General features: G+C 42.2%; 1 protein-coding gene across 3 annotated transcripts; it reads right to left on the reverse strand.

The window, feature by feature from the left end:
- Nucleotides 1-217: 217 nt before the first annotated feature.
- On the reverse strand, nucleotides 218-25497 carry cyfip2 (cytoplasmic FMR1 interacting protein 2). 3 transcript variants are annotated; one of them, XM_082504809.1, is made up of 30 exons: nucleotides 25312-25497; nucleotides 17271-17420; nucleotides 17071-17160; nucleotides 14731-14808; nucleotides 13324-13425; nucleotides 12956-13137; nucleotides 12757-12853; nucleotides 12071-12199; nucleotides 11853-11957; nucleotides 11677-11765; nucleotides 11284-11521; nucleotides 10969-11121; nucleotides 10632-10771; nucleotides 10398-10545; nucleotides 8678-8831; nucleotides 8301-8457; nucleotides 8123-8219; nucleotides 7539-7615; nucleotides 7321-7429; nucleotides 7100-7219; nucleotides 6808-7007; nucleotides 6626-6713; nucleotides 6374-6517; nucleotides 6138-6228; nucleotides 4075-4205; nucleotides 2328-2400; nucleotides 2091-2185; nucleotides 1352-1590; nucleotides 488-635; nucleotides 218-388 (listed from the first exon to the last, which is right to left on the reverse strand). In XM_082504809.1, exons 2-30 carry the CDS (start codon nucleotides 17385-17387, stop codon nucleotides 221-223), a joined length of 3759 nt encoding a protein of 1252 aa, XP_082360935.1. In that variant the 5' UTR covers nucleotides 17388-17420; nucleotides 25312-25497; the 3' UTR covers nucleotides 218-220. The 3 variants fall into 3 exon arrangements, with proteins under 3 accessions (XP_082360935.1, XP_082360937.1, XP_082360936.1); XM_082504811.1 differs by lacking the exons at nucleotides 12757-12853; nucleotides 12956-13137; nucleotides 13324-13425; ... (2 more) ...; nucleotides 17271-17420; nucleotides 25312-25497 and adding an exon at nucleotides 12521-12539; XM_082504810.1 differs by lacking the exons at nucleotides 12757-12853; nucleotides 12956-13137; nucleotides 13324-13425; ... (2 more) ...; nucleotides 17271-17420; nucleotides 25312-25497 and adding an exon at nucleotides 12285-12514.
- Between the last annotated feature and the right edge of the window lie 773 nt (nucleotides 25498-26270).

Below are 26270 nucleotides of genomic sequence, written 5' to 3' on the forward strand. Positions count from 1 at the left end.
ACCTCTGGGGTGCTCCGCTTCTCGTAAGAACCCAAAGACACTCATTTGTATTAAATAGAGGAACAGTTTGAGGAGACGTGTCTTTGGATTCTTACAGCCAATGGGGAGCTATTGTGGTACCTTACACCTCACAAAGAGCAGTAAGAGGCAGAAATTAGCATCACAGCTAAGGGGAATGTGTCTTCACTTGTGTGTGTGTGTACAATTTTCAAAGGTCTTTTCAGCAAGTGGTAGCCAGGGATTGGTGTATAGGAGGCTGGAAACAGCGAACATGCTCCACAGTGGAACTGTCCGTCTCCACTGCCTTCATGTACTTGTTCAGGATGGCAAATATCTCATTGTTGAGGATCTGGTACTTCCTGATGCGATCTGCCATCTTCTTCAGCGGCTACGGAAGAAAAGAAGGGATGTATTTTTTGGACTTATAATTGCAAGTCTTCAGCAACAAGGCAAAATTGAGGATACGCAGCAGATAACGTGTACCCACCACATTTTTGATGATCTCGTCCTTGCCATCCTGCCTTTGGACTTTGAGCAGGTGGTAGCAGAAGTCGAAGAGGTCAAAGCGACGCTGCTGTCCCAGCAGCACGATGATGGCACAGCCGGCCCAGTTCAGCCCATCCCCAAAGCACTGCCTGTAAGGACGAGCACAAACAACACGGGGAGGGGGCGGAGGGGTGCGCTTTCATTATGTGATGCACAACTCGAGATGTGACAAGTCTGCAAAACAATGATGCAACTCTGATGCAACAACGCTCTAATGTTTCCAGCTGCTCTGGCGACACAAGGGAGCAACGCGCCATGGAAAAATCCTCCCTCTGTCTGGGTCCAAACTGCTGTCACATATACACAGCCCGCCCCTTTCAACTTATTTTCAGCAATCTTATTCAAGGAGGGTGATGTAAAGGGTGTGTAGCACAGTGATAGAAAAAAAATTAATTAAGGGGAAGAAACTAAAGAAGTCACATAGTGTGTATTGAAAAAGTTTCTCCCAAAACTTTTCCACCCCTTTAACTTCTCTTCTGATTTGCCAACTTTAACCTTTTTATCAGAAGAGAAAAATACTGCTGGACCTGTCATATCAACATCTGCACCAAAATGGACCCAAAGAATAAAACAAAGCAGGTCAAATTTAGCTTAAAAAAGGAAAATACATCAACAGCCATCAGAAGCCATCAACACATGGCTGTGGGGAATTTAATTTTCACCATAAAGCAGCCGAGGTCAACAGACACTCTTGGAATCTACCATTAGTTTGCTGATAACTGCAGACTTCCCTTGAATGACTTTTCTACTGTCGCTTGCTGCTGTGCTTTGCAAGTAATGACTTTCTTTGCCAGGTGTCACTTACTCTGCCGTGAACTCGTGCGTGCCCACGGGGATGCAGTAGACGAACTGCATGGCGCTCCACAGGCGGTGGAACTCCATACATTCGTCGACATGCATCACACCGTTGGTGGGCGGAGGACCGCGCCACACCGGATCCTGCAGGAAGCTGCGGATTCGCGTTAGGATGACCTCGAACATGGAAAGGCCACAGCACAGGCGCTCTTTGGTCAGCAGGTCTCCCTCCCGCGCAATGGCAATTTGCTGGTAAAAAAGAAAACAGGCAGAATGCTCAAGGATGAAAATCTAAAAGAGAAATCAGACCATTCACTTCCTAGAGAATTTGCCAGGGGATTTTTGCCACTGCTATCCTCCTCTGTCGCTTGCTGCTAGAAACTTAAAGCTGATTACTCAGCTTTTTCTTTCCTCCTCTGAAAATCCGCAGGCTTCTAGTCTAAGTCAGTCAGCTTAAAGGATAATGCTAGGAGAGAGAAGAGAAACTTTCCCTCCAAAAGTCTAAAAAGTCTTTAGAGAATTTAGAAAATTGTGGGAAAGATTGGCAGCTTAAAGAGAAAATTTTTTGAAGACCAGCTATGAAAATTGTGCAAATTCCCTTGAATTATTTATTTATAATCAATAAATAGTTAACAATGAAACACGCCTGAGAAAAGCAGGAGGAAGGGGTCGCATGATTAAGCTGCAAGACTATAAATATGTCCTTTCAGGTCTGCTTTCATGCCCATCAGAGCGGATGTTGAACTCACTTGCGGGGTTCCCAGCCTCTCAATTAGAGGCACGAGGTGGAGAGGGGCGTACTTCGCCTCCAGCCGCTTCATCCTCACCTCCAGACGCTCTCCCTCTGTGCGGCACACAAATACCAACAGTTGCGGACGTATTTCAAAAGAAAAATGCTTCTCAGATCATCCCAAACTTCAAACTGTGAGTAATGTAATTTGCACCCGTCTGCTTTTTAATTCACCGCTTCCAAACTTGTTGTATACCTTTGATGTAGACTCTGGGAAGAATGTTCTGGAAGGGAGCGGCGTGAAGCAGGTCACACACTTCCTCCTGGGACTGAGATTTAAGCACAACACAGACAAACAGCTCATTTTAATCCAGGAAGTCGCCCGCTGTTATTCTCTACGGATGCCCTGACAAAGCATGCAGACAGCCATGAGGCGGCTTTTTGCTGAACTTCTTAATTTAAGTGTTTTAAAGACATATTTTTGAATGCCTAACACGAGCTCCGAACCACAGGTGTGTGCTGACAGATTAGTCAACACAATGTCAGGCTTAGGGAGAGTGGGGAGATAAGATAACTGAATTAGAGTTTGGCTGTGTGGATAATGATGCTACGATTATCAAGCAATGATGACAGGCCAATTTTAAAAGGATTATAATTTGTAACACTTTAAGCACAAAATCCCATCTAGTCGGGTTTAGCGGCTCGAGGTCAAGTTTACAAACATCTTAATGAATCGAAAATGTCACGTGGCTCAGTGCGTGGTTTTTTGTTTGTTTTTTTGCCATTAGAGACTAAGGAGCAATTTCAAGCGGTCAGAGCGATCGTGGTGGTGACTGTTTGTCAAGACGACAAGGTACAAATCAAAGAAAGAGCAGAGGAGCAGCACCTCGAGACCTCGGCTAAAAAAAAACAAAAGAAAGAAAAGGGACCGGCTAGAAGAAAAAGCCATGCAACACGCACTCGAATGAACGCACACTTAAGAGACAAACAACACACAACTAGGCTTTTAGTAGACGCACAAGCAAGTGCAGCCAGACAGAAATGGTAAAAAAAAAAAAAAAAAAAAAAAAAAGAGTGAGATCTGGGCAGCGTACAGGCATTACAAGTGCCCAGAAGTAAAAGACAGTCATGGAGGCAAAAGTGCAGAGTTTAGCACAAGAATGTGCGATCACCTTCTAAAATAGTTATGATTCAATGTAAAAAACATTTCCTGTGACAAATGCAGCTTGATTGTCTGTCTCACTGATTTCCTGCAAGATTACTGAAAGCTTGCAATGTGAATATCGTGAAACGTGTCGGAGAGGTGAAGCAGAAGCAACAAATTGTTGCATACGTCTTAGGTGCACTCTTCAAACACTCTTTTAGTTTCACCTCATTCTTTTTAAAAAAATGAAAGATGTCTCAGTGCTTTTGCTTCCATGGCTAATTGAAGGTAAACTGCGTGTGTGTCAAACTAACACGGAAAAAAAGAGAAACAACAGAAAACAGCAGCCCAAACCAACAAGAGATAAAAGAGCAAACATATTTGGTCATGCTGTCATTTTCTGGTAGCCAATAGGAAGACCTGAATCCTTACCACCTGTGGTAGTTGCCAGCGTGTAATGAAAAACAGAATTGTATTTCAGAAACGTAAAAAACCCTCACACACAATCAGAGATTAAACACTTTGGGGCGTGTGGACTGGGAGCCTGATGGCTTCTGACCGTGGTGTTTGATTTAGCGAGTGAATCAACACCACAAATTGGGTGGAAACCTTCAGGCACCCAGGTTTGTTGGTCACCCACATTAAAACAAGGCAGTCAAGAGAACTTCATTTCAGTGGTCCTGTTTACTGAGCGTGCTCGGAGACCACAGACAGAGCTATCAGAGGAATCTTTGAGAAAGCAGTAGTAACAAAACAAAAAAAAAAAAGAGAGAGGGGGGGGGGGGGGGGGGGCGGGGGTGTGCAATAATCACATTAAAGCATTATGGGATTTTGACACTTGTAAAGAGAAAAGTCCTACCAGAGCTTGCTCGATGAGCAGGCAGAAGAGGATGGCGTTTCCCACCTCCCTTAAGCTCTGGAAGACATCCGTCTTTAGCTCAGCATACTCAATGATATCCTTAAGCTGGTGGTGGAAGAACTCCAGGATGCCTGGAATGGCAGATGGAGAAAAAGACAGGTGTGATACGGCGCTCCATCTGCATTTTTAAAGATACGCTGATAACATCTATACTCTCCTACAGTCTAGGAAGCAAGCGCCTGCTAATATCTCGTTATGTCATTGATAATCTCTTGCTAGCGGGATGAAATGCGGTGATGTCAGCGGGTCCACGCGGCCTCTCTGACCCACATTTGGTCTGAGCATCGGAGCCTCGCAGCAGAGGACAAGAGGATCATTAACTGCTGTCAGTGAGATCACAGGCAGTAAGCCAGGTACAGACCTCAGGGTACAGAACATCAGTAATCTACAGATTACTAAGCCCTCCTCTTAGGGATATTCCATCTGACTGCCTCTAATCTGCAACCACACCTGCATTAAGGCAGGTCACGGAGTGCACAAAGATGTAAAAGAATTAGGCAGGTAGAGGATTTTTTGTGGTTTAATTGGACATTGTGCACAACCCAAATGGCTGAGAACAGTCGTGTTCCTAACTGTATTTTGTAGTGGTTCATATGTTGTTATCTAGAATTGTACTGCTTTCTCCAAGTTATGGCTGAATCTTATTCCAGTACTGTTGAATGTTTCCAAGATCTGACTGAAGCCAGAGAGGCAGTCTGTGCAGGACTTTCTCCAATAGTGAGCGGCGATATCTGAACCTGGAGGAAAATGTGACTTAAACTGCTGTGCTATGCATCAAATAAATAAAATATCTGTACCTATAACCAGCTATAAATAGTTAGTGTACATTTGTTACAGCACTTTTGTTTCATATTTCTTCATTATGTAAAGAATACTGTGCAAAAGCCTTGAGCCATGCATTGTTTATTTATATTTTGCTCGAAAAATAGGAAAATAAGTGCAGTGATTAACTGAAACATGTAAAAACATAAATGAAAATTTACTATGTGAGGCAAAAACACAGTGTATAGAACTCTAACAAGCTTGAAAGCCAATTTTTGGTTTGACCACCTTCTTCAACAGTAGATGACTCAACTGAAAGGCCAGACGCATGCTCTCAGCTGCAGTGTCAGGTCTGGTTGCTGGATTTTTCTCCACTTTTCTAGTTTCCTCATTTTTTTAACCACACACCATGTTAAGATATAACAAGTTTTTGGATAAGAGCTCTTTGGAAATCAGTTAATTTGTGCAAAAAACACTATTTTATGCCTGTCAAACTGTGTTCTCTTTGGCAACTTTCACAGACTCAGCTATGAAAGTGTCTTTTTGCCTTTTTGTGACAGGCAGGTAACAAAGCACCTAAAGATACAGTTTAAAATTGGTTCTCTGCTAAGTTCTCTGTTTTGCGCCTTTTATATTGTTGAAAGTGGCTCAAAAAACAAACAAAACATGTCCAACGTTCAAAGCAAAACTCTGATGCATCCTCAAAAAGCGTGCAGAACAATTGCTCAAGAAAGCAAAGCAAAGCATTTTTTTTTAAATGAGGGGCTTTTGCACAGTACTGTAAGTGCATTAAAGTAGTGTGAAGTTATTCTGACGCTGTGGTTTTCAGGCTAAATGATCTGCGATGATAAAAATCTCATATTGAATGTGCTAATCCGCAGCCCGTTTATCATACTTGACATATAAACTCGTGCTTGGTACACAGCTTGATGAGAATGGCATTAATTTTGCAGATATATTTCAACTAAAATTGTGGTATGCTGGTGGTACAAAATTTCACAGCAATCAATCAGGTATTGCTCAAATTTCAAGTTTATGTCGGTCAAAGCACCAACCAATATGCAGACCATTTAGTTTCTTTTTCTCTGATTGCCCCCTTATTCAAAAACGGCTTAATTTGACTTACCTGAAGTCAAATAAAGAATCATATTTAAGCAAAGCGAACAAAGACAGCTCATGTGGAAATGTTAACGCAACAAAATGTGCTCCATTCATTGTAATTTTGGGGATTATAAACTCACCTGGGGAGCCGTACTCGTGGCGCGGTAGGCGGCAGATCTTGGGCATGACTTCTATCAGGGTTTTTACATACTGCAGTATGGTGCCCTGTAACTGTAAAGTGACAGAGAAGATGGATAGTTCACAGCAGGCGAGGGGAAGAGAGGGCACAAAAAGGAAGGAGAATAATAACTGTGAGGATCCAGCACACTGAGGGGGAGGACAGCATGCTTTTCAGATGGAAAATGAAGATAAATACCAGGCTCTTGACAATCTTAAGCAGCTCCTCCATCACCACAGCGATGCCTTGGTAACCAAGGAGGTGGCAGATGGTCTTGAAGTGAGGCGGGCCAACAAAGTTTCTGTAGGAGCTGTATATGTGGGAGTATGCAATGTTGAGAGGCTGAGAGGGAAAGAAGAAACAGACACAATGTTATTCTGAAGCAAGAGGAAGTTTGCTTTACACAAAAAATTACAAGTCTTTACTATAATATCACAGATGGTACCGCACCTTAGACCCATACAGGTAGTAAGGCTGTACGTTGGCTGGCTTGTCTCTTTGAGGCTCCTGGGTGAAGGGAATAGCCGTCCGTACAAAGCTGAACAGAGGGAGGCGAAAAAAAGGTAAAGAAAAAACACAAAAGGTAAAAGCAAATAAAATATATTCCTGCAAAACAACAGCGTGAAACTGACCGGTTCGTGGACCCGTTGTAGCAGTAGTTGGGGAGGAAATCAAAGTTGAGTTCCCAGAAGACGTGGAGAGTGATTCGTCCATAGGGGGCGGAGACATTGTGGTTAGCCTCGCGGAACATGGCGTCAAAGCTGTCCAGCGTCATGTGCTTGGACAGGAGGCGGTGGGTTAGCCTGTTAACCTCCAGCAGCCATTCCAACTCCTGTCCAGACATGCAGTGTGAGAAGGATGATGCGCACAGGACACAAAAATAGATTGACGATTTTCACTAGTTTCCCTGATGTTTGAGCTCACCACTATAGAGGTAAGATCCTCGCTCTCAAAGCGGCTGATGGCGTGGTCCAGGGACTTGTACATTGCTGCAGAGATCCTCTGGGTAATCAGACGGTTCAGGTCAATCGAGCGACCCAACAGCTGCGTGAGACAACAGGGATTGATGAAAAATACAGTGTGAAAGTCAGACTGGTGGTTAAATAAATACAGATACAGCAGATGTGTTTTCATGTTTCTGCTACCTGCACGTGTCTCTGTTTGAGCAGCGTCTCGTAGCGGTTTGATGGAGGATACGGGATGATTACGCCGTAATTTTTACACTCAGCTCTGAAGCGCTTGTCTAGGAGGACACTGAAGAACACATGGCATATGAGTTTGTAAAGTCTGCAAAGAGCGCTTCAATATCTGCCAATAACTCTAAAATACTTTTTTTTTTAAAGTCACATTTTCTTTTTTTTACCTTCCAGCCATTGCTTTGTAGTAGGCAAATATCTGATCTGCTAGCTTGTAGACAAACTGATCAAAGCAGAGGTTTACCTGAGAACAAAGCAAAGAAAATGGTTATTAGATTCAATTCAAAGTATTTATTGTCATGTGTCACGAGAGAAAAAGGCATTTCTCTGTGCAATGAACACCCACAGATGCTGATAAATATATACGATAGAAATAGAACATATAAATACAAATAATACAAATAAATGAAGACAGAAAAGGAGACAGAATATGGAGATTTGAAACAGAGATGTGTGCAAAAGAGCTATAGCTTAATATGCTGGCTTAATATGCAAGATGGCCTGATGTGCAAAAAAATATATATATTATTACTGTTCAAAAATGGGTCAGCAGTTCAAGAGTCTGATGGCAGTGGGGAAGGAGTTGTTGAGTCTGGATGTTCTGGATTTCACATTTCTGAACCTCCGCCCAGAGGGCAGAAGTGTGAACAGTCCGTGTTGGGGGTGTGTGGGGTCTTTGAGGATTATTAGATTAGATTTATCCCTTTAAATTTCCATGGGAATACTCCTAATGGTGGCTATTAGAACTTACCTCAGCCTCGATTTCATCATAAAGGAACTGTTTCTTGAACTTGGTGAGAGCGTAGTAGCCACTGTCATTATACAAATCTAGAGGGTACAGCACATACCTGAGAAGAGATAGTGGGAGTTAAAATACTGCTCTTTTTTAAAGTCATAATCAATGAGTGTTTAACTGATCTACTTCTTACTCCATCATGGAAGGCTCCTTGGTCTCCAGGATGTGGTCAGTGAGGATCCACGGCATGGACATCTCAATGGGGAACTGGATTCTGCGGCCCATGGTGAGCTCCAGGAAGAATTCTCTGAACCAGAGCTGGGACAAGTCACAGCACTGCTGCAGGGCCTCTATGTGACAGGACAGTGGCAGGAAGAAGGAAAGAAATGGCAGAAAAGATTGGCAAGCATTAGCAATGTTTGCTCTCATTGCTCTTCCTCTGCCTCACAAAGGAAGCAAGAGTAAAAGCTGTTAATAATGTTAGCTGATGCTGTGGAGTATTCATTCACTTCTCTTCTGGTTTTTCCTTTGACAACTTGGTCTGTTTGAACTTTCAGAATTCCAGCTTACCACTAAAGTTGAGCAAATGTGTGAAGAAGAAGGACTGCTTGTGGAAGTCTTCTATGGCTGTGACTATGGGTCCATCAAGGCTGCTCCGCAGAGTCTTCTTGGATCCACTCTTGTCTGCTATTAGGGATTCCAGCATGGTGCGTACCATGTACAGCTGTGGAGGAGAGAGACAAAGGTTAAAATATAAAAAAGTGGAAACCTCCTTTTTACCAAGCAGCAACCTGGGTGAAAAATGAAGCCAGTATAGAAGTGTAAAAAGGAGCCACTTCCACAGGCACTAATGTACAAACAGATGAAACAGAGATGCAGGCTTTAGAGCCGAGCGCTGATAACAAGCCAGATGGTGTCTCTCCTCTTTAGTCTGGAGGACGCGGTGTGCGTGTTTTCCAAAAAGAATTAAAAACTTCGATTAATCTGACCACAAAACCTTTATTCGGTGATTATGAATGACTTTTGGCCTAGAGAACATGCTTCTGGATCGTGCTCTTTTTTGCATGATTGCACTCTAACCTGCAGATAGCAGGTTGCAGATAGTAACTGTGCTCACAGACAGTCATTTCTGGAAGTGTTCCTGGGCCCATACGGTGATTTCCATGACAGAATCATTCCTGTTTTTAATGCAGTGCCACTCAGGGGCCCAAAGATCATGGGCACCCAAGAGCAGATGGTCTGCCATTTTTGAGACTGGTGATGGCATCACATTCAAAATATGCTAAATTTTTTTATGAAATAATAAAATGTTTCCATTTAAACAACTGATATGCTTAAACAGTAGTGTATATAACTTTTACACTCATTGCATCAGACGAATATGAGTGGACAAAAGCTCATGTGACAGACCATTATTACTCATTTGAAACCTTTATGAAACACGACTGTCAGCTGTAAGAGAATTCAATATTAATGAATCAATGGTACGGAAGTAGAGGAAGCAAGAAGAATGAGTTGAGTAAAGTTTGACTTATCTGACTGTCTTGTTTCACTTAATGCGCCTTATAATCCAAAAAATACAGTTACTTCTACCTTCCTTTAGCATGTCCAGAAGTATAGCGTTTTGTGCGATGGTTAGCATCTTCCACTGCCTTTGACGTTGCAAAATGGTTTGTCAACATTTTTGCGTTTGTTGGGGATAAACTTACAAACATACAGTGCAGCACTTCAGAGTCACACTGCTAGCGATCAAAGATTTATGTAAATTTGACAAGCTGAACGCATTCTGTACTGTACAGGAGAGACGGCATGGAGGAGACTGATTGACAGTAGTCTAGAGCCAATCGGGAAACAGAACACAATGCACTGTTAAAAAAAAAAAAGCATGCAAAATTGCACAAAGAAATTCCCGAAACAGCAAGGCCGCGAAAGGTGAACCTCGTTATAGCGAGGGACCACTGTAACTTGAGAGAAAGCTTCATTTCTAATTTAAAGATAACACCTTTACTCAAACCCACACCCCAAATCTATGTATTTTAAAAAGTCATAACCTTCATGAAAATGTATCAGACTCCAAACAGTGTCAGTTTCTTTTAAATGGGAACACCGTGCAGCATAACTCACGCAACTCTCACACCACATGTACATTTTCAGGTTTTGCAACTGCTAATAGGAAGTTAAGCTACTTTAAAAATCTCAGTAGTTTCAAAGATAATACATGCAGATCTAAATGCTTTCACTACAGACTGAACACCATTCTTTAAGCACCCTGGTCCGTTTCACGTCTCACCTGTGTGCTGGAGGGTCCGACGGCTCTACGAGGCACCTTGATATCAAAACCGCCTTTCGGGTCCTTCTCACCCCTCAGACAGGGGTCATTTGGAGGTTCCCTGGCTCCTTCCCAGTCACAGACAGTTTTTCGAATGGCCTGGAGAACGCTGCAGAAAAATGTAAAAATACTTCGTCTGTTGTTTAGTCTGAAACAAAAGAAACGGATGCATTTGTGATTGCATCATTTTTGTACCTGATGAGAACGTTCTTCTTTTTGCGTACAGCCTGGCGCAGAGGTTCTCTAAGGGTCATTTGGGCAAAATCCTGCAGAGCTGCGTAGATGGTATTCCTAATGGCCTGGTTAAACACAGACTCCATTCGGCCCATCAGAACCTTTGGGACACATAACATCGTTTATTGCATCACCTAATTTTAATGCCGCTTTAATGTCAATTGTGCAAGTTGCATTTTTGGAAATAAACTAGTGAAAACTATGCTTGTGTCAAACCATGCACTCAGCTGAAGTGCAAAAAAATATCCAGATAGTGAACATCAGTGAGAGTGCTACTCATATTTCAATAATCTTTTACCTGCAGCCCTTTGATCATGGCAATGACCTCCACCAGGGCAAACTTCTCTTCACTGGTGTAGTTGTAACGTGTGGCTCGCTCATACTCCTCCGCCGTGCCTGGACAGTCCTTATTACAGAATTTATCCGTGGGATGTACCAGTTTCCATGAGTACTGAAACAAAGGAGAGCTATAATTAGATCAAAGCCAGAACAATAAATAGCAAAAAAACAACCCACATCATACGTCCAAAACCCACTCATATTCACACTGACGGCCCCACAAAGCATTTTCCCTACCCACACAGGGATGCAATCAATCCCACGCTTTACTCACAACTTCCATGACATGCGTGCTCCACTTAGACAGCAGCTGCAGACCCCTCAGAGCCAGGTCGAACAGCTCCCTGTACTCCTCGTCTGACTTCTGGCTGTCCAGGCCCGAGCCGGTCACCACTTCGCTGTTGCTGTAGCGCGCTAGCTCGGAGATGAAACGGATGTGGTCATCCCTGATCTGCACCATCTGCTCGCACAGGTTGTACTGCGGAGAGATGCTGCTCTGAGTGCACGTCCACCTGGGCACAGATGGGAAAAGAGGGTTGGGAGGGAGTGTGTGGGAGTTTGGTCATCAAGGAATTTTACTTCGGCCTGTAGTTGTAGTGGTGGAAAAAAAAAAAGAAGAGTAACATCCAGATTTCTGTAAATTACACCGGTGGATGGGTTTGCTCACTTGGACTTGTTTTCTTCATAGTGTGCGCTCGTCTCAATGTAGCGTGACAACTCGATCTGCATGTCTCCAAACAGCGGCACCACTTGCAGCTGAGAAACAAGAGTGAATGCCTCACTTCGTGGGATAAACACAACAAAGCGTGTAATGGGAAAAAGAAAACGCTTAAAAGCCCTTACTTTGAAGAACTTGTCGATCTTGCTCAGGTTGATCCTCTTTTTGGCATCTAGTTTATAGATATTACTCACATTCCCATCCATCAGGTACAGACCAAAGCCCATAACCTGTCAAAAAGAAACGGAAGGGGAAAAGACAAATTGGCAAAAAGACGCCAGAAAGAGATAGTTTCGAAATGTTGCGAGCTGGCGGCAGATAACGATGTCAAACGCGCGCTTACCTTAAGCAGCATGTGTTTCTCGCTAGGCGTCAAATACATTTTGTTCTCATAATAGTCTACACAGATGTTGACAATGTCTGCCAAAAGCTCCTCGTAGCCGGGAATCACCTCCAACTGTTGATGCAGGCACTGCACGGAAAAAGCGCGACACAACAAGTCACCTTTAGATAAACAGTAATGCACTGACAACACAAGAAAGGAGGACTCACTGTACCCTGTGCGTACGTGGGATTAAGCATCAACAACAACACAAATAAAATAAGATCGAACACAATTCAAGAGGACCAAAAACCAGCAATACACTGAGCCGTAACCCCGGCAGCTGTTAAATCTTAATAAGCAGACTTTCAATGAGAAACTTCCTGTCGGGTCAGCGTTCAGCAAGTTAAAGGCTGATTTAGGTGAGAACAGCCACACTAATTACATAACAGCTCCTCTGCTCTGACTAACATTCAGGCAGCAGCTCTGTGACACCTTGAGTACAGCTGTGAGTCATTCATTCGCTCAAGTCATTATCCTGGAGCAATCCAAGTCACCTGCTGTACTATCACCAGGATATTTAATTGTATTTGCAATAAACCCCCAATTAAAATGTCTATTTTCACAAAGATGCACTAAAAAAAACAAAAGAAAGATGGAACCTAAGTCATAGTCTTTTATTAGCCACGCATAATCCCCGCACTGACCTGAGTGATCCTGTTGTGGTTCGCTAAAAACATGGAGAGATTCTGAGACTCCTGGATGGACTGGGGATCAGCCATCTTCCTCAAGAACTGAGCTGCCCTAGAGGTAGGAGAGGAGAGGAAAGTTAGTTTGGCTCTGCAGCGTGAGAAAAAAACAAAACAAAAAACGTACATTTGAATCTCTTTACTTAGGGTTCACTACCGTTTGTAGGCAGAGTGATCGTTTTTGACGCTACACTTCATATTCTTCAGTTCGTCCAGCACTGCGAACATGTTGATGAATTTGCCCAGAGTGAGCAGATAGGCCTCAGACACGAAGTCTTTCCTCCTCTCGGCGTGGCACAGACGCTTCACTTCGCTGCAGAAGCGTTCTATGGCTTTCCTCTGATAAAAAACAAACACAAAACCAACTGATTATCAACAGCTCTATTAATAATGAATACATATGCATAAAAAAATGTTTAAAAACCCTCCTTTGTCTCTATAGACATAAACATACGTTGGTCTGTTTAGTGCTTTATCATAGAGTTTCATTGATCTAGTTTATGTAATCTTAAAGTAGGATCTTACCTGGAAGTACATGAACTTCATGAGCTTGGTCACTTCGGGCTCTAGCACTTCCACCGTTTTCTCGTAGATCTCCACTCGGTTGGGCTGCTCGTTGCATTTCACCTAGCAGACACAAGATGGTGCCATCACACAGCCTGATCTCACAGCAACAATGCACCACATATACTTTCCCCCAGGTAACATATTAGCTGCTCCGATCCCCCACGACCCCACCCCACTCCCATCTTTTTGCTCCGTTTTCCCAAAAATCGCGATTACTAAACATTTTCGTTTAAAACTGTAAACGTCAGTTTTGGGGAACTTTGTTACATGTAACAATAAAATCATTAAGGTCACACTGCAGACCTGCGGGGTGTACTAGGAAACAAGATTAGTGAGGTATGCTCAGTTTAAAGTTAAGAGTTCTTTCTCTCTCTCTTTTTAACCCGTCTACATCGCCATGGCAACTAACACTGAACGCTGAGCAGGTCCAGCTTGCGTGGTCCTAATTTGCTGCTCAGTCCAGCAGCTGACAGGACAAAGATGAGTGAATCGATCGGCCAATTTGTAGACTTTTAATGCTTAAGAATATCCAATGTGTGAAATTGATTTCACTCTCATCTGGCCACAATTTCCACATCTTCAGAATACAGGACAGAGTAAGTCCCGACTGTAGCGAGAGCGACTTAGCCATAAACAGCATCAATGAGGGCACACTGAGTAGGACAATATGAACATACAAGTTCGCTACATTTGAATGATTTTTTACAGCATCCTCCCACCTTGATTTATTTGCAGTGTTTGAAGTTTGACTTTCTTTTAATAGTCTTTATATTTCCTTTTCTCACATGTTCCTCTGGGAGTTAAGTGGGCAGCACTTGAGGGTCAGTTTATGTGAGCGTGCACAGAGAAAGTCTGAACAAACAGAAAAAGCCGACAACCACCCGCTGCAATGCCTCTGACTGGGGTTTAAGGTTTCGTTGAGCCAGCTAATGTAAAAAAGCCTGACTGTGTTGAACTTGTGACTGCACCCCTTTGTTAAGGCAAATGCTTTGCAGTCTAATTCGGTTTGAATTTTTTACGTAACAGGGTGGTTTCTGATTCCCCCCCCCTTTTTATTTATAGCTAAAAATACAGCTGTCAGTGAACCAGAAGCTCAGCTGCAGGCGGTGTTGTTTCTGCTCTGTAGAATCACCACCGCCTGCAGCTGAGCTTCTGGTTCAGTGGCTAAAAGGTGCAAAGTTAGGCAACCCAACTACCAACCCACAACTCAAGCCTGGCAACATCTGCATTTCATACGGCCTTTTTTGGGTAATTGTTCCTTACAGTGAAAAGACAGTGTGACAGCTTGAATAAAACTCTGTTATGATGGTTTAGCATTAGATCTAAAGGTTAAGATGTGAGGACATGAAGGAAGTGATCATTAACCTGGGGAATGGCTCTGGAACAGCTTCTCCATGTGTAAAGCATCACAGCATATTCATGTCCTTCCTCCAGCATCTCATTCTGTAGAAATAAACAGAACAAAGACATTTAATTCCTCATGCACAGCTGAAGTCACGCCAGAACTAGATACCTCAACAAGCTCAAGATTATATCTACATTGCTGTGAAAAAGTATTTCCCATCTTCTTTTTTGCACATGCCACATTTTTTTTGTTTCAGATGATCAAACTAATTATTTTATTAGACAAAAACCTGAGTAAATGCAAAATACATTTTTTTAAATGATGATTTTATTCATTAAAACAGTAAAAATAAAAATGACCCAACCGTACCCGGCCCTCTGTGAAAACCTCCCCTCCCCCATTAACTGTTAACTCATTAATTAACTGTGAATTCAATTTCACATGCCACACCCAGGCCTGATTACTGCCAGCTCTTTCGAATCAACAAAACACTTAACTATAACCTCTCTAACAAACTGAAGCAGGCTACAAAAATCTCATCTAGCAACTCATCAAGCTTTGATCTCTAATAAAATGAAGAACAGATGTAAAACACTGAAGTCTGGACGGGTTACCACGTCATCTGTAAAGGTTTGGGACTCCAGTGAATCACAGTGAGAGCCATTATCCACAAATGGAGACAAAACTTTAAACCAGGCAACCAAAATTACTCCAAAAGCGCATCGATCACTCATCTAGGAGGTCACCAAAGAACCCAGAACAACACCTGAAGAACTGCAGGCCTCACTTGTCTTGGTTAAGGTCGGTGATCATGATTTAAAATTCAACAAGAGGAGACTGGGCAAGAATGTCACCTGTGAGAGAGTTCCAAGGTGAAAAGCACTGCTGACCACAAAGAACACAAAGGCTCGTCTTACATTTGCCAAAAAAAAGCCTGGAGCACTGTACCCAAAATCATTTCCCCTAGGGATCAATAATGTATTCTGATTCTGATTGATGATCTCCGAGACTTTCGAGGCGAAAATCTTTTGTGGGCTGGCAAGAAGAGAGCTGAACTTTGTGGAATCTTTGAGTGCCGTTACATCTGGTGTAAAATCAAAGAGAGAATTTCATATAAAGAACATCACACCACCAGTCAAACGCAGTGGTGGAGGTAGTGTGATGGACTGAGGCTGCTTTCTTCTTCAGGATCTGGATGACTTCAACCCATGAATTCTTCTCTCTACCAGAAAATCCTGAAGGAGAATGTCCAGCCATCAATCTGTGCACATTTGGGATACACAGCAGGACAATGATCCAAAACACGCCGTAAGAGCACCTCTGGGTGGCTCAAAAAAACCAAAAACCAAATAAAGGTGTTGGAGTGGCCTAATCACTTAAACCCAATTGAAATGCTCTGGCATGGCCTTAAACAGGCCGTTCATGCTTGAAAACCCTCTGATGTGCCTGATTTAAAACAGCTCTCTAAAATTCCTCCACATTGAGGTGAAAGATTCACTGCCAGTTATTGCATACACTTGATTGCAGTTCTTGCTGTGGCACAGTTAGGGGAAGTTTAGGAGAACTGCTTCTAACAAAGGGTCAGGTAGGTTTAGATAGCTTCTTCTTCCCTAAAAAACTGCAGTTGGTATTGACTCAGGTTATCTTTGTCTAACATTAACATCTGTTTGAAGTGTGACAAATAAGCAAAAAAATAAAATAAAAGATATCTAAAAAGATATCTGGAAGGGGGTGAATACCTTTACACGGTACTATATCTTAGTAACAGACATTCTGCAAAGCTACTAAACACATCACACATCTCAGATTAAACCCACATTGCAGGACTTGATAAATATTTTAGCAGGGAAACATTTCATCCTCTCAGAAATAGGAAAGACAGATTCCTCCATCCCTGCGGCTAAAGGACGAGTGCCCCCAAATAGCCTGGCCTCAACCTGAATGTGACTTCCTCGTTGAACCGGTTAAATAAAGCTCTCACTTCCCCTCTTCGACAGTCACATCACATTCTCTGTTCATTCACAATCAGGGGAGGGATGTTTAGTGCTCGGCTGCCTCTCTGATTCACCAGCGTGTGAGTGGAATTTGTGTCTGCAAGAGTGTGCGTGCGTTATTTTTATGTGTGTCCCGCCACAGGCCGAGCCAAATGATAATCAATTCACATGAAACGAGGCTCTCTTTAAGGGCACGAGGCTGCTTCCCACAGTCTGCTTTGATTTTACTGAAAGAGGAACAAAAACTACTGAGTTGAGACCACAAAAGACTGAATTTCACTAGTTAGCTATTAAAGGAAAAAAAAACAGTGGAATGGAGAGGAATCCCGTGATGTTTATTTTAGTAACCAGCGCCGCAGGTCTCACCATGCTGGAGTGGACTGTGGCTTGCTCGATGTAACGGGCGATGCCAGTCACAAAAGCATTCCTGTCTTCAAAGTTGGTGTCAAAATTTGCCTGCCGAAGGAGAGACAAAAAGGGGTCAAAAGACTGTACACTGAAAAGGACCAATCAGCTGGGGACGATGGTAGGTGGCAGCGGTGGCGGCACTGTGAACCAGTGCGTACCTGGTACATAATAGAGGAGGGAGGGGGTTCAATGCACGGCTGCTGGTCCGGGAGCGGCAGCTCCTCCAGCAGGTCCACGTTGGACAGAGCATCCTCCAGGGTCACGTGGGTCGTCATGGTAACGAGGTGTCACTCAAACAACGCCCCAGGCTGACATAGAAAGAGAAAACAGAAGGAAAGATAGGAGTTAAAGAGGCACCGCAAAAAGGAGGAAAAGTGCTTTTGTGATTCCCAAAACAGAAGGTCTCACACGAGTACTTCCTACTGCAGTTTTACACATATATGTCGGCAAACGGGTCAAAAAGTTACAGGTGAAAATGACTTGGTCAGTCACGACACAATACTTTTTGCAATCCGGTCGTTAAGTCTGACGTCACTAGCCGTGTCTGGGCCTAAACTCCGCTGCAGGTCCATATATCAAACGATCACTATGGCATTACTGAGAGTTGAAAAACTGTCTAAAGTCTTTCATCTTTAATAAAATGATCAGCGTTCTGCTCTACCAGGTGTAACAATTGAGTTTAACATCCAGGCATCCATGAAAACGGAATTTATGACATTTAACGGAGTTAGAAGTTAGCAGGAAGTTAGCTCGCTAGCTTCCATCTAAATACAATATAGCATGTCCTGACTGCGGGGTTTTGGAAACAAATTAAAACGTACAGCTCTGCTATCACTTCCAGCATAAATGAAGACAGAAAACTAAACAGCAGTGACGTTTGTAGGGTTACTGAAGTTTGGCTAGCTGGTATATAATGATGTGCTACGTGACCGCTAGTGACACAGCTATGTTAGCATAATATAAACAAGCTAACTTTTTTTCCACTCGATAAAAGTTACCGTGAGTGTTCTCGGTGGTCAGGAACAAATGTAATCGCATGGCAGGATGCTGTAAAAGGACCAAACTTCAGCCAGGAGAACAACTGAGATAATCCATCCACAATACGAGGTTAGTCATTCATATACTGCTGCATGGGCTGGGCTGTAGTTACGTCCTAAGGTTTTAAAAACTGAGCTTAAATAAATGATTAGTGGTAATAAAAGCCGAGGGAGGTCAACAGTGATTACTGACTGTTTTAGGAGCTTTTTGAGATTAAATAGAAGAAAATACATAACATTAAACATGTTAACAACACAAAAGCCATATTAAACGCAGACTACTTTAGGTCCGGAAGTAGGATTCGTCACGTCATCACTTAACAATCGGATAGGCTCTGTATTGCACTGACATGTACTGCAATTTGGGGTGGCTGTAGCTCTCATCTACTGATGGGAAGGTTGGTGGTTCGATCTCCGATCTTTGCTCCGCCAGTCTGCATGCCAAATATCCTTGGGCACGATACTAACCCCAAGTTGCTCTCTGGCGCATCAAAGCACTTACATAGAAAGAGCTTAGAAAAAAGTGCTTGTATAAATGGGTGAATGAGGCATGTTGTATAAAACACTTTAAGCTCTCAGTCCATTTATTACCTTTTTCAATTGTAAATTACATCCTTAAAGTTATATTTTGTGAGTAACCGTTTTTTAAACTGTGAGTAAAACCTGCCATAACACAGAATCAAGTCTGCTATCAGTCTACGGTTGCATGGGGTCAATTATACACTCTGTCAAGCTAAATGTGTCTTTTCTGTTTGGCCTGATTTATTGTAATTTTGCTAAGGTAATATTATATCAGGAGGTGAGCCCTCTTGTTAGTAGAGTAGTATCTCCAGAGTATTTTCATGTATGTGTTTCTTTTCAAATAATAATAATAAAATATCAATATTTGGTGTCCTCGATACAAAAAACCCAAACTGACACGTGATACTGTGCAGCAAAATGAACCTGGGGTGCTTGTCTCAATCGGACAGAAAAGTCAGGGGACAACTGATCAAGAAATTACTGAATAAACAGATAAAAATGAATAAGCAGGTTACACTCTAGCAATTCAAATGCATTCTATAGTCAGATACTGCAGGGTTAAAGGACACATACACCAGACACTGTCTTAGTATGTCTAGACAACTTCATTTCCTCCCATGAAACCCTGTTTTGGTGCAGAAAGTGTGTGCATTCACCCTGCACCTGTATCACTTGGGGGGAAGAAAGGGGAAGAGGCCCCTTGCAGTTTCCTTTTTGGCTTTTTGCTTGACTAGAAGAATATCTGAAGAGCATAATTCATGAAATGCCAAGACCTGGAAAATGCCATTGATCTGGCAAAAAGCAGAAAACGCTTCGAAAAACAGTGAAAGTTCGACAGCAAACACAAAAACGTGTTATCTTGTAAATGCGGCATTGGCAAAATCTGCTTTCCTGTTAAACTCTCAAATTGCTGGCAGCTTTGTACTTTTTTATCAATTCAAATAAATATCAGGTGGTATATATGAATGCATGATTACGATTTCACACTGCAGGATAACGTTAAAAACTACACAGTCACAGCCAGCACAAGCAGAGAGGAAAGTGTGAACACCAAAATACAAGAGAGGGGAAATTGAAAAATAAAATCCTCCAACAGTGGGAAATGGGAAGACGGGACAACTTTAAAGTAAATGCAGAATCTGCAAAACCGTCATTTTGTGACGAGAAGCCTACATAATGAGTTCGCCGGCTCTTGGTCATCGGTAATGGTCGCATATGCAGGCTTAACCAATGATCACAAATGATCTGAATAGAAAGTGGGTGGGGTTTCCTGTCATATCAGACTGTGACATTTTTTTCACATGGTAGGCCACCAGTCAAACAGCACCGAGTTCTCAGACCTCACCCAGCTTCCAAAATATATGCACACACAGTAAAGATACTTTATATGGGTGCTGCAGCTCTGTATACAGTTTACACTGCAACACAAAATAAAGAAGAAGAAGAAGAAAAAAAAAAAAAAAGAATGTGGCACAAGTGGGTAAACGGCCACTTGGCCTCTTTAGTTAGCGCTTGTGGATCAGACCACACGGGCTTTCAAAACTCAACCTTTATTTTGATCTGAACTAAAGACCCATAAAGTTTCGTGAGTGTATGTTGTGGTGTTACAACACCACAAAAGGAAAAAAAAAAAAAACAACAACTACCAACCTTCTGTCACTATTGCAGTACTTCCAGCTACAGCGGGTCTCATCAATATCAGATTTTACCATGATCAACACACGTAAACACGTACACAGATAAGTATAATGATTACTGGATGCTAAATGTAGGTTGTTCCACTTCCCGTTTCTGCTATTGTGTGAATAACCGCTTCTTTAGTTGATTATCGGTGACATCATTTTCCATTATGGTATAGAGTACCACTCATTTGCTGAGCGCTATCGCCCTTTAACTGCTCTTTTTGTTTCTGTTCCATAATTTTAAGTATGACGTTTAATGTGGACACGGTGGTTGTGAAACAGATAAAAGCCGGCAGTGTATCAAGGATGTTGTGTACCAACTTATACTCTACACGTGTGTGTGTGTGTGTGTGTGTGTGTGTGTGTGTGTGTGTGTGTGTGTGTGTGTGTGTGTGTGTGTGTGTGTGTGTGTGAGAAACCCCTTTTTTTAAACGTCTGAGGATTTTGTCATCTTGAACAGAGTGTTTCCTGTATTCTTTACACTGCTGTGCTGCTTTACAACCTGGATGCGCACACTGCCTGATTCTTTTAAGACCTGGCTGGTTATTTATAACCATTCGGCATACAGAAAATGAAACACGCAGCTCGCTACAGGGGCTTTGTCGGGCAGACAAACGCGCTCAGTGCTGCTAAACTCCCATCTGTGCATGCAAATACAGACGCGCTCTAAAGCCTGGGTTGGCTGAACAAACTTTCCCACCCTATACAGGGCTCTGTTAAACAGTAGGTTTATCTGTCAGTCTCTGTGTGTATGTGCATCTTCGCCCAGCAAAAAGGGCCCCTTCATTCCCTTCTGGGCACTTGGAAACCTAGTAGAACAACCAAAGAGGGACAAATGAGGCAACGAGACAACAACTCGCTTCACAAAACTCACACAGTAATATTCCCTCCCCCCCACCGAGTTCACGTTATAACTGCAGCCTCTATACATGAAGAGCTCTGGTCTGATGTCTTCGTGACAGCACTAAACAATGAGGTGGTGAGAAGATCCCAGAATATCATGAATAAAGCAGAGGAAAGGAATGAGATGCAGTCAGAACATGGAGCATGATGTAACAGGCAGAAAAAAAAAATAAAAAAAAATATGACCACTCTGCGCTGCTAGGCCTTTGTGTAATACATCTTGCCCGAGAGGAAGACAAAGTGAGAGAAAGTGTGTCAACTCCAGCCTCGCACCACTCCATGGGATCTCCCACCCAAGGCTAGCTTTGTAATACACGCAATAAGACCATATGTGATCAGCATTGAAGGCAGGCACAATACGGATCTCGAGCATTTAGTCACGCATGCGATCATTTAGAAAACGTTCAGCGACACCAACTAACTCTGCGGCTAAATGTGCGTCCCAGCAGCGTCTGTGCAGAGCATCCTGTGCAGGGGACGGTGTGTGGCTGAGGTATTTCACAGGCTGGTTGTCATTTCTGAAAGCAGCACAAGAAGAAGAAGAAGAAAAAAAAAAACTGCTTTCATCTTATGATTTCTGTGATGTCATGCTTGCAGAGATGAATATAGACTAGGGAAAGAACAAGAGCATGCCTCGCATAACCATCAGCAAGCTTGGAAAGTACAGACAGCAAACGAAAAGTAAACCAGGTGTATCTAGTTGTATTTATGTTGGCAACTTTATGAAAATACATTTGTAAGTGGTGATAATAATAACTTCATCTGACTGCTACAGTTCCACAACAGCTTGCGCTGCTTCCTTTTTCTTTGTCTAGTTCGTTATTTATATCTAGACTCATTGTCTCGCTGTGTTTCTCAAATCAGTCAACTGCAAAATAGTTGTACTTGTACCCTGAATCACTGAGCTGTTTCGGGCAAGTAACAGTTGTGAGGTGGGACCTGCACATATTGTTTTTTCCTCTTTGGATACATCCCACAGGATTTAGATCTCGGAAATCTGAAGGCCTAATCAACAAATCGGACTCTTGCAGAGCAAATTGTTCTGCTAAAGGAGAAAATGTGCTGAATGCTGTTGTCTGCCACAATGTTTAGGTAGGTGATAAGTGGAAAAATGAAACTCACAAGAGTGATAATGACCCCGAGGTTTCTTAGCAGAATGCTTTCCTGATGATCACACTGACTTATTCCAATATTCTAGCTTATGGACCTATATAGCTTTCCCAGGTAAACACTGCACACATATAGCCGACCACATGATGATTAATCAGAGCAGCCCACCATTGGCCACTTTAATGCTCACATGCTTCCTGTGAGCACAAACAGGGGTCAGCATCATGGCCAGAATTAAGTTTCCAGCTCTTCACACAAGTAAGCCTTTCCTTCCAAAAAAAAGCATTAACGAGCCTTGTTACCTGACAAAGAAACTGCCGTTTCACCAAGTTTTTGGTTGGCACTAACTACTGCACACCAGGAATACCCCACAAAGCCCTCTGTTTAGGAGGTGCCCTTAATTAGTCTTCTAGCTATCACAATTTGGCATTTGCAAGTTCTTACTGTTGACCAGTTTCCTGCTTCCAACACATCTTTCACAACGGACTACTCAGTTGCTCTGGGGCTTTTCTGATTGGTTCTCTCCAGTTACTCCAGCTACCTAACCCTAACCCAAAGGCATGCTTGGGTTTAGGTTAATTGGTGATTCTAAAATGACTGTAGGTGTCTCATGTCAAGAATCAGCCTTAACCTGTTTCTTGCCCTATGACAGCTGGGATAGGCTCCAGCCCCCCTCACTACCCAAAAGCAAAATAGATAATAAGCTAAAGGATATAATTCAATCTTCCCTTTTACGTTAAAGGGAACTGCCTGGTTGCACTCACAGCATAGCTCTTAAAAGGAGAAACGGGGATGAGATGAGTTTATGAGTCAATTTTAACCACTCATGATTTATTCTCAGCAGATGGTTCAAACAGGGATGTTTTAGACAGCTCCATTTCTAGCTGTATACTGGTTTAGACCACATTAGCCTGGCATACAGCTGGTAACTAGCCTTAGCAGTTCAGACATCTCTCTGTGACAATAATAGCGGGATGCTGTGGTGGTGTTTAGATGTGTTTTTTCTTCTAATTTTAAAGCATGACAAACATGACCATGACCGACTTCACAGTAAATGATTTGATGGTTTTTCACTTCAGATGGCAGTAAGCCAACTTTCGTAGAAACCAACCTTGAATTCACTTCAGTAATGTTAGCACTTGAGTTGCAACTAATTATTATCTTATATAATGATCGTAGCATATGTACGTATTAACCCTCTTAGACACAATTGAATCTGTAACTTACTATGTAAACTGTCTATGTTACCAGGATTATTAACATCTATGTAGCTTTTGGGAACTTTTTTTAATACCAGTCAAATCTTTACAAATTATAAATGTAGGTGAAGTACCTGACCTGAAAAATGAACAACATTATATGTATGTTGTTGACATTTCGTGTATGTTACGTGTATGTGGCTGACATTACGTGTACTTGTTAGTTGTTGACATTAGATGTACACTACATGTACGTTGTTGACATATGTGTATGTTACATGCATGTTGTAGTTTTTGTAAACACATTTTGCTTAACAGATTTTAGTGCCGTGGTACTCTGGGTTCATTGGAATGTATATCTGTAAATAAATGTCAATCAAGCAGTGATGCTACTAATGCCAGTAATTGATTACTTTATCTTATGCAATGAATATGGATTTTGCAAAGAAGACAAACAATAAACCTATGTATTTATCTATTTATATTTTAGTGTATATGAACAATACTTTTTGCCATTTGACTGAATACAGTGCAATCATGAAAATTAAAAAAAAAAACATCATAAATTAACATATGTGTGTGTGTGTTTTAACACATGAGCGAGGTTAGCAAGCTAATATTAACAATAATACCCGAATTGCAACAAATTATTCTTATTAATACTACTACTTCTACTACTACTGACAACAATAATTATTATTATTATCAATCTTAGCAAATTACACTTTCAGAGAAACAAGAAACACTCGTTTTAGTCAGTCAAAAATGTGAAGTTTTCCCGTAAAACTATCACAAACCTAAAGAAGACTCTTTTTAAAAAAAAAAAAAAGAAAACAATCCTAATTTTACCTGACTATTAATGGCACCGGGTTTCATTTTCATTGTGGTTTTAATTTTGCAATCCTTAGTGTTAGCAGAAGCAAAGCATCAAGATTCAAGCATTACATCACTGCTTGTGGGTGAGGGTCTGGCATACAGATTTACAGCTCAGAGAGTCTGCAGCAATGGCAGGCTTACATTTCTACCCAAACTGGCAGGTTCGTCTGTAGGAGAGAAATGGAAAGGAAAAACATCTGGGTTTAGACTAAGCCTGTCTGAGACGGAAGTGGGTGAACCTGTCATTTGAGCACAAGTAACGGCCCTGCCTGCCTGCTGGTGTGATAGCTGTGAAACAATCCTGTGCATCTGGCCGTGCTGTGGCCTGTTAGTCGATTGGAAAGAGGGGAGAGGACCTTTAAGGGGGAAAAAAATTAAAAAGCCAGAGCATCGTCGTGAAATCGAGCAATCTGAAACACCAAAACGTTATTTTTCGACATCTTTCTGTGTCTGTGCAGCGAAACGGTTGTTATCAGCTCAGAAAACCGTGGAGCCTTACGTGCTCCATCATTCATCAGTGCACTTGCCACACAGGCACCCTCTCCTCACCCCACCCATCTCAGCGTGAGCTACGATGCCGATGTAAGCTAACGGGGATCCCATTCATGTGCCACAATTATCCACGATAAAGCGGGGCGCTCGATCCCAATCAAGTCCCTCCTATTTACAAGGACCCCCCTATTGTTACATTTGCGCACGGACAGATAAGTAAAGGGAAAGGATGTGAAATGCGAAAAGGAGGCAAAATAAAAAGAAGGGGGGGAAAAACAGCACTCCAGTCTCCAGCCATCATCACTACCCAAAGCACATCACCAGCCCCGTTCATCTTCTTCGCTGCGTCTGCATCCATCGCTACTTTTTGCCACATACCTGAAAATTGCATGTCCGTCCGGCGACAAACTAAATCGGGCGGACCGTGTCGCGGTCTGCGACGGCGAGCCAATGTTTCCTAGGTTTTTCTTTTCTTTTTTTCCACGTCTTCTATGTCGACTGATGCTCTAGTTTCGCCCAGTACCAACCCGGTGCTAATCCACCCCACACAAAGAGCAGAAAATGGCTGCAAGTGCATTTTCTTAAAGAGACAGTCACAGTGGAGCACAGGCGATGATGAGAGGAGCCCCGACATGTTGATTCGCTTCATTTGAGCTAGTTTTCTGCTTAAAAATACTTTGGGTACGGATAAATACACAATGCGTTTCAGGCTTTTAAATTGACAACATCAAAAGCTGTGGGTATATGTTGTATGTATAGGGAAACTGAGGGTAACCTCATTTAAAGGAGGCGGTGGTAAATTCTTAGTTCTCTGTATGAATTCTAATTACATGATAAATAGGATATAGAAAAAAGTAAAGGGCCCTACTTCACCCACCTTGTACCACTATTTATAATTATGAATTCAAGTTGCATGTAGTAGCATGTAGTTAAATATTATTGTTTATTATTTCAAACGTATGTGTTGAATACAGTACTTTATAATGACAACATGCTATAACCTTGATTCCAGAAAACTTGGAATGTTGTGTGAACTGCTTAAAGACCACAGAAATCCCATTTTCACTTGCAGATCTTATAAACCTATTTTTTATTCACACAACAACATAGAAAACATATAACATGCTTAATTTGAGAAAATTGCTCATTTTAAGCAAAGAAATCACAAAAAATGAACGATACAGGATTGTAGTTGCTCGACATTCCTGGGTTTGATTTGTAGTATTTTCCATTTCATTTGACGCCAGATGTTTTCATATGGAGAAACGTCTGTACTGGCCAGTTCTGCACCCGGACTCCTCTACCATATGTAGCCATATGTTGTAATTGAGTTGCCT

Source organism: Aulonocara stuartgranti (genome assembly GCF_965226115.1).
Source record: "Aulonocara stuartgranti genome assembly, chromosome: 2".
In the NCBI taxonomy this organism is placed as follows: domain Eukaryota; kingdom Metazoa; phylum Chordata; class Actinopteri; order Cichliformes; family Cichlidae; genus Aulonocara; species Aulonocara stuartgranti.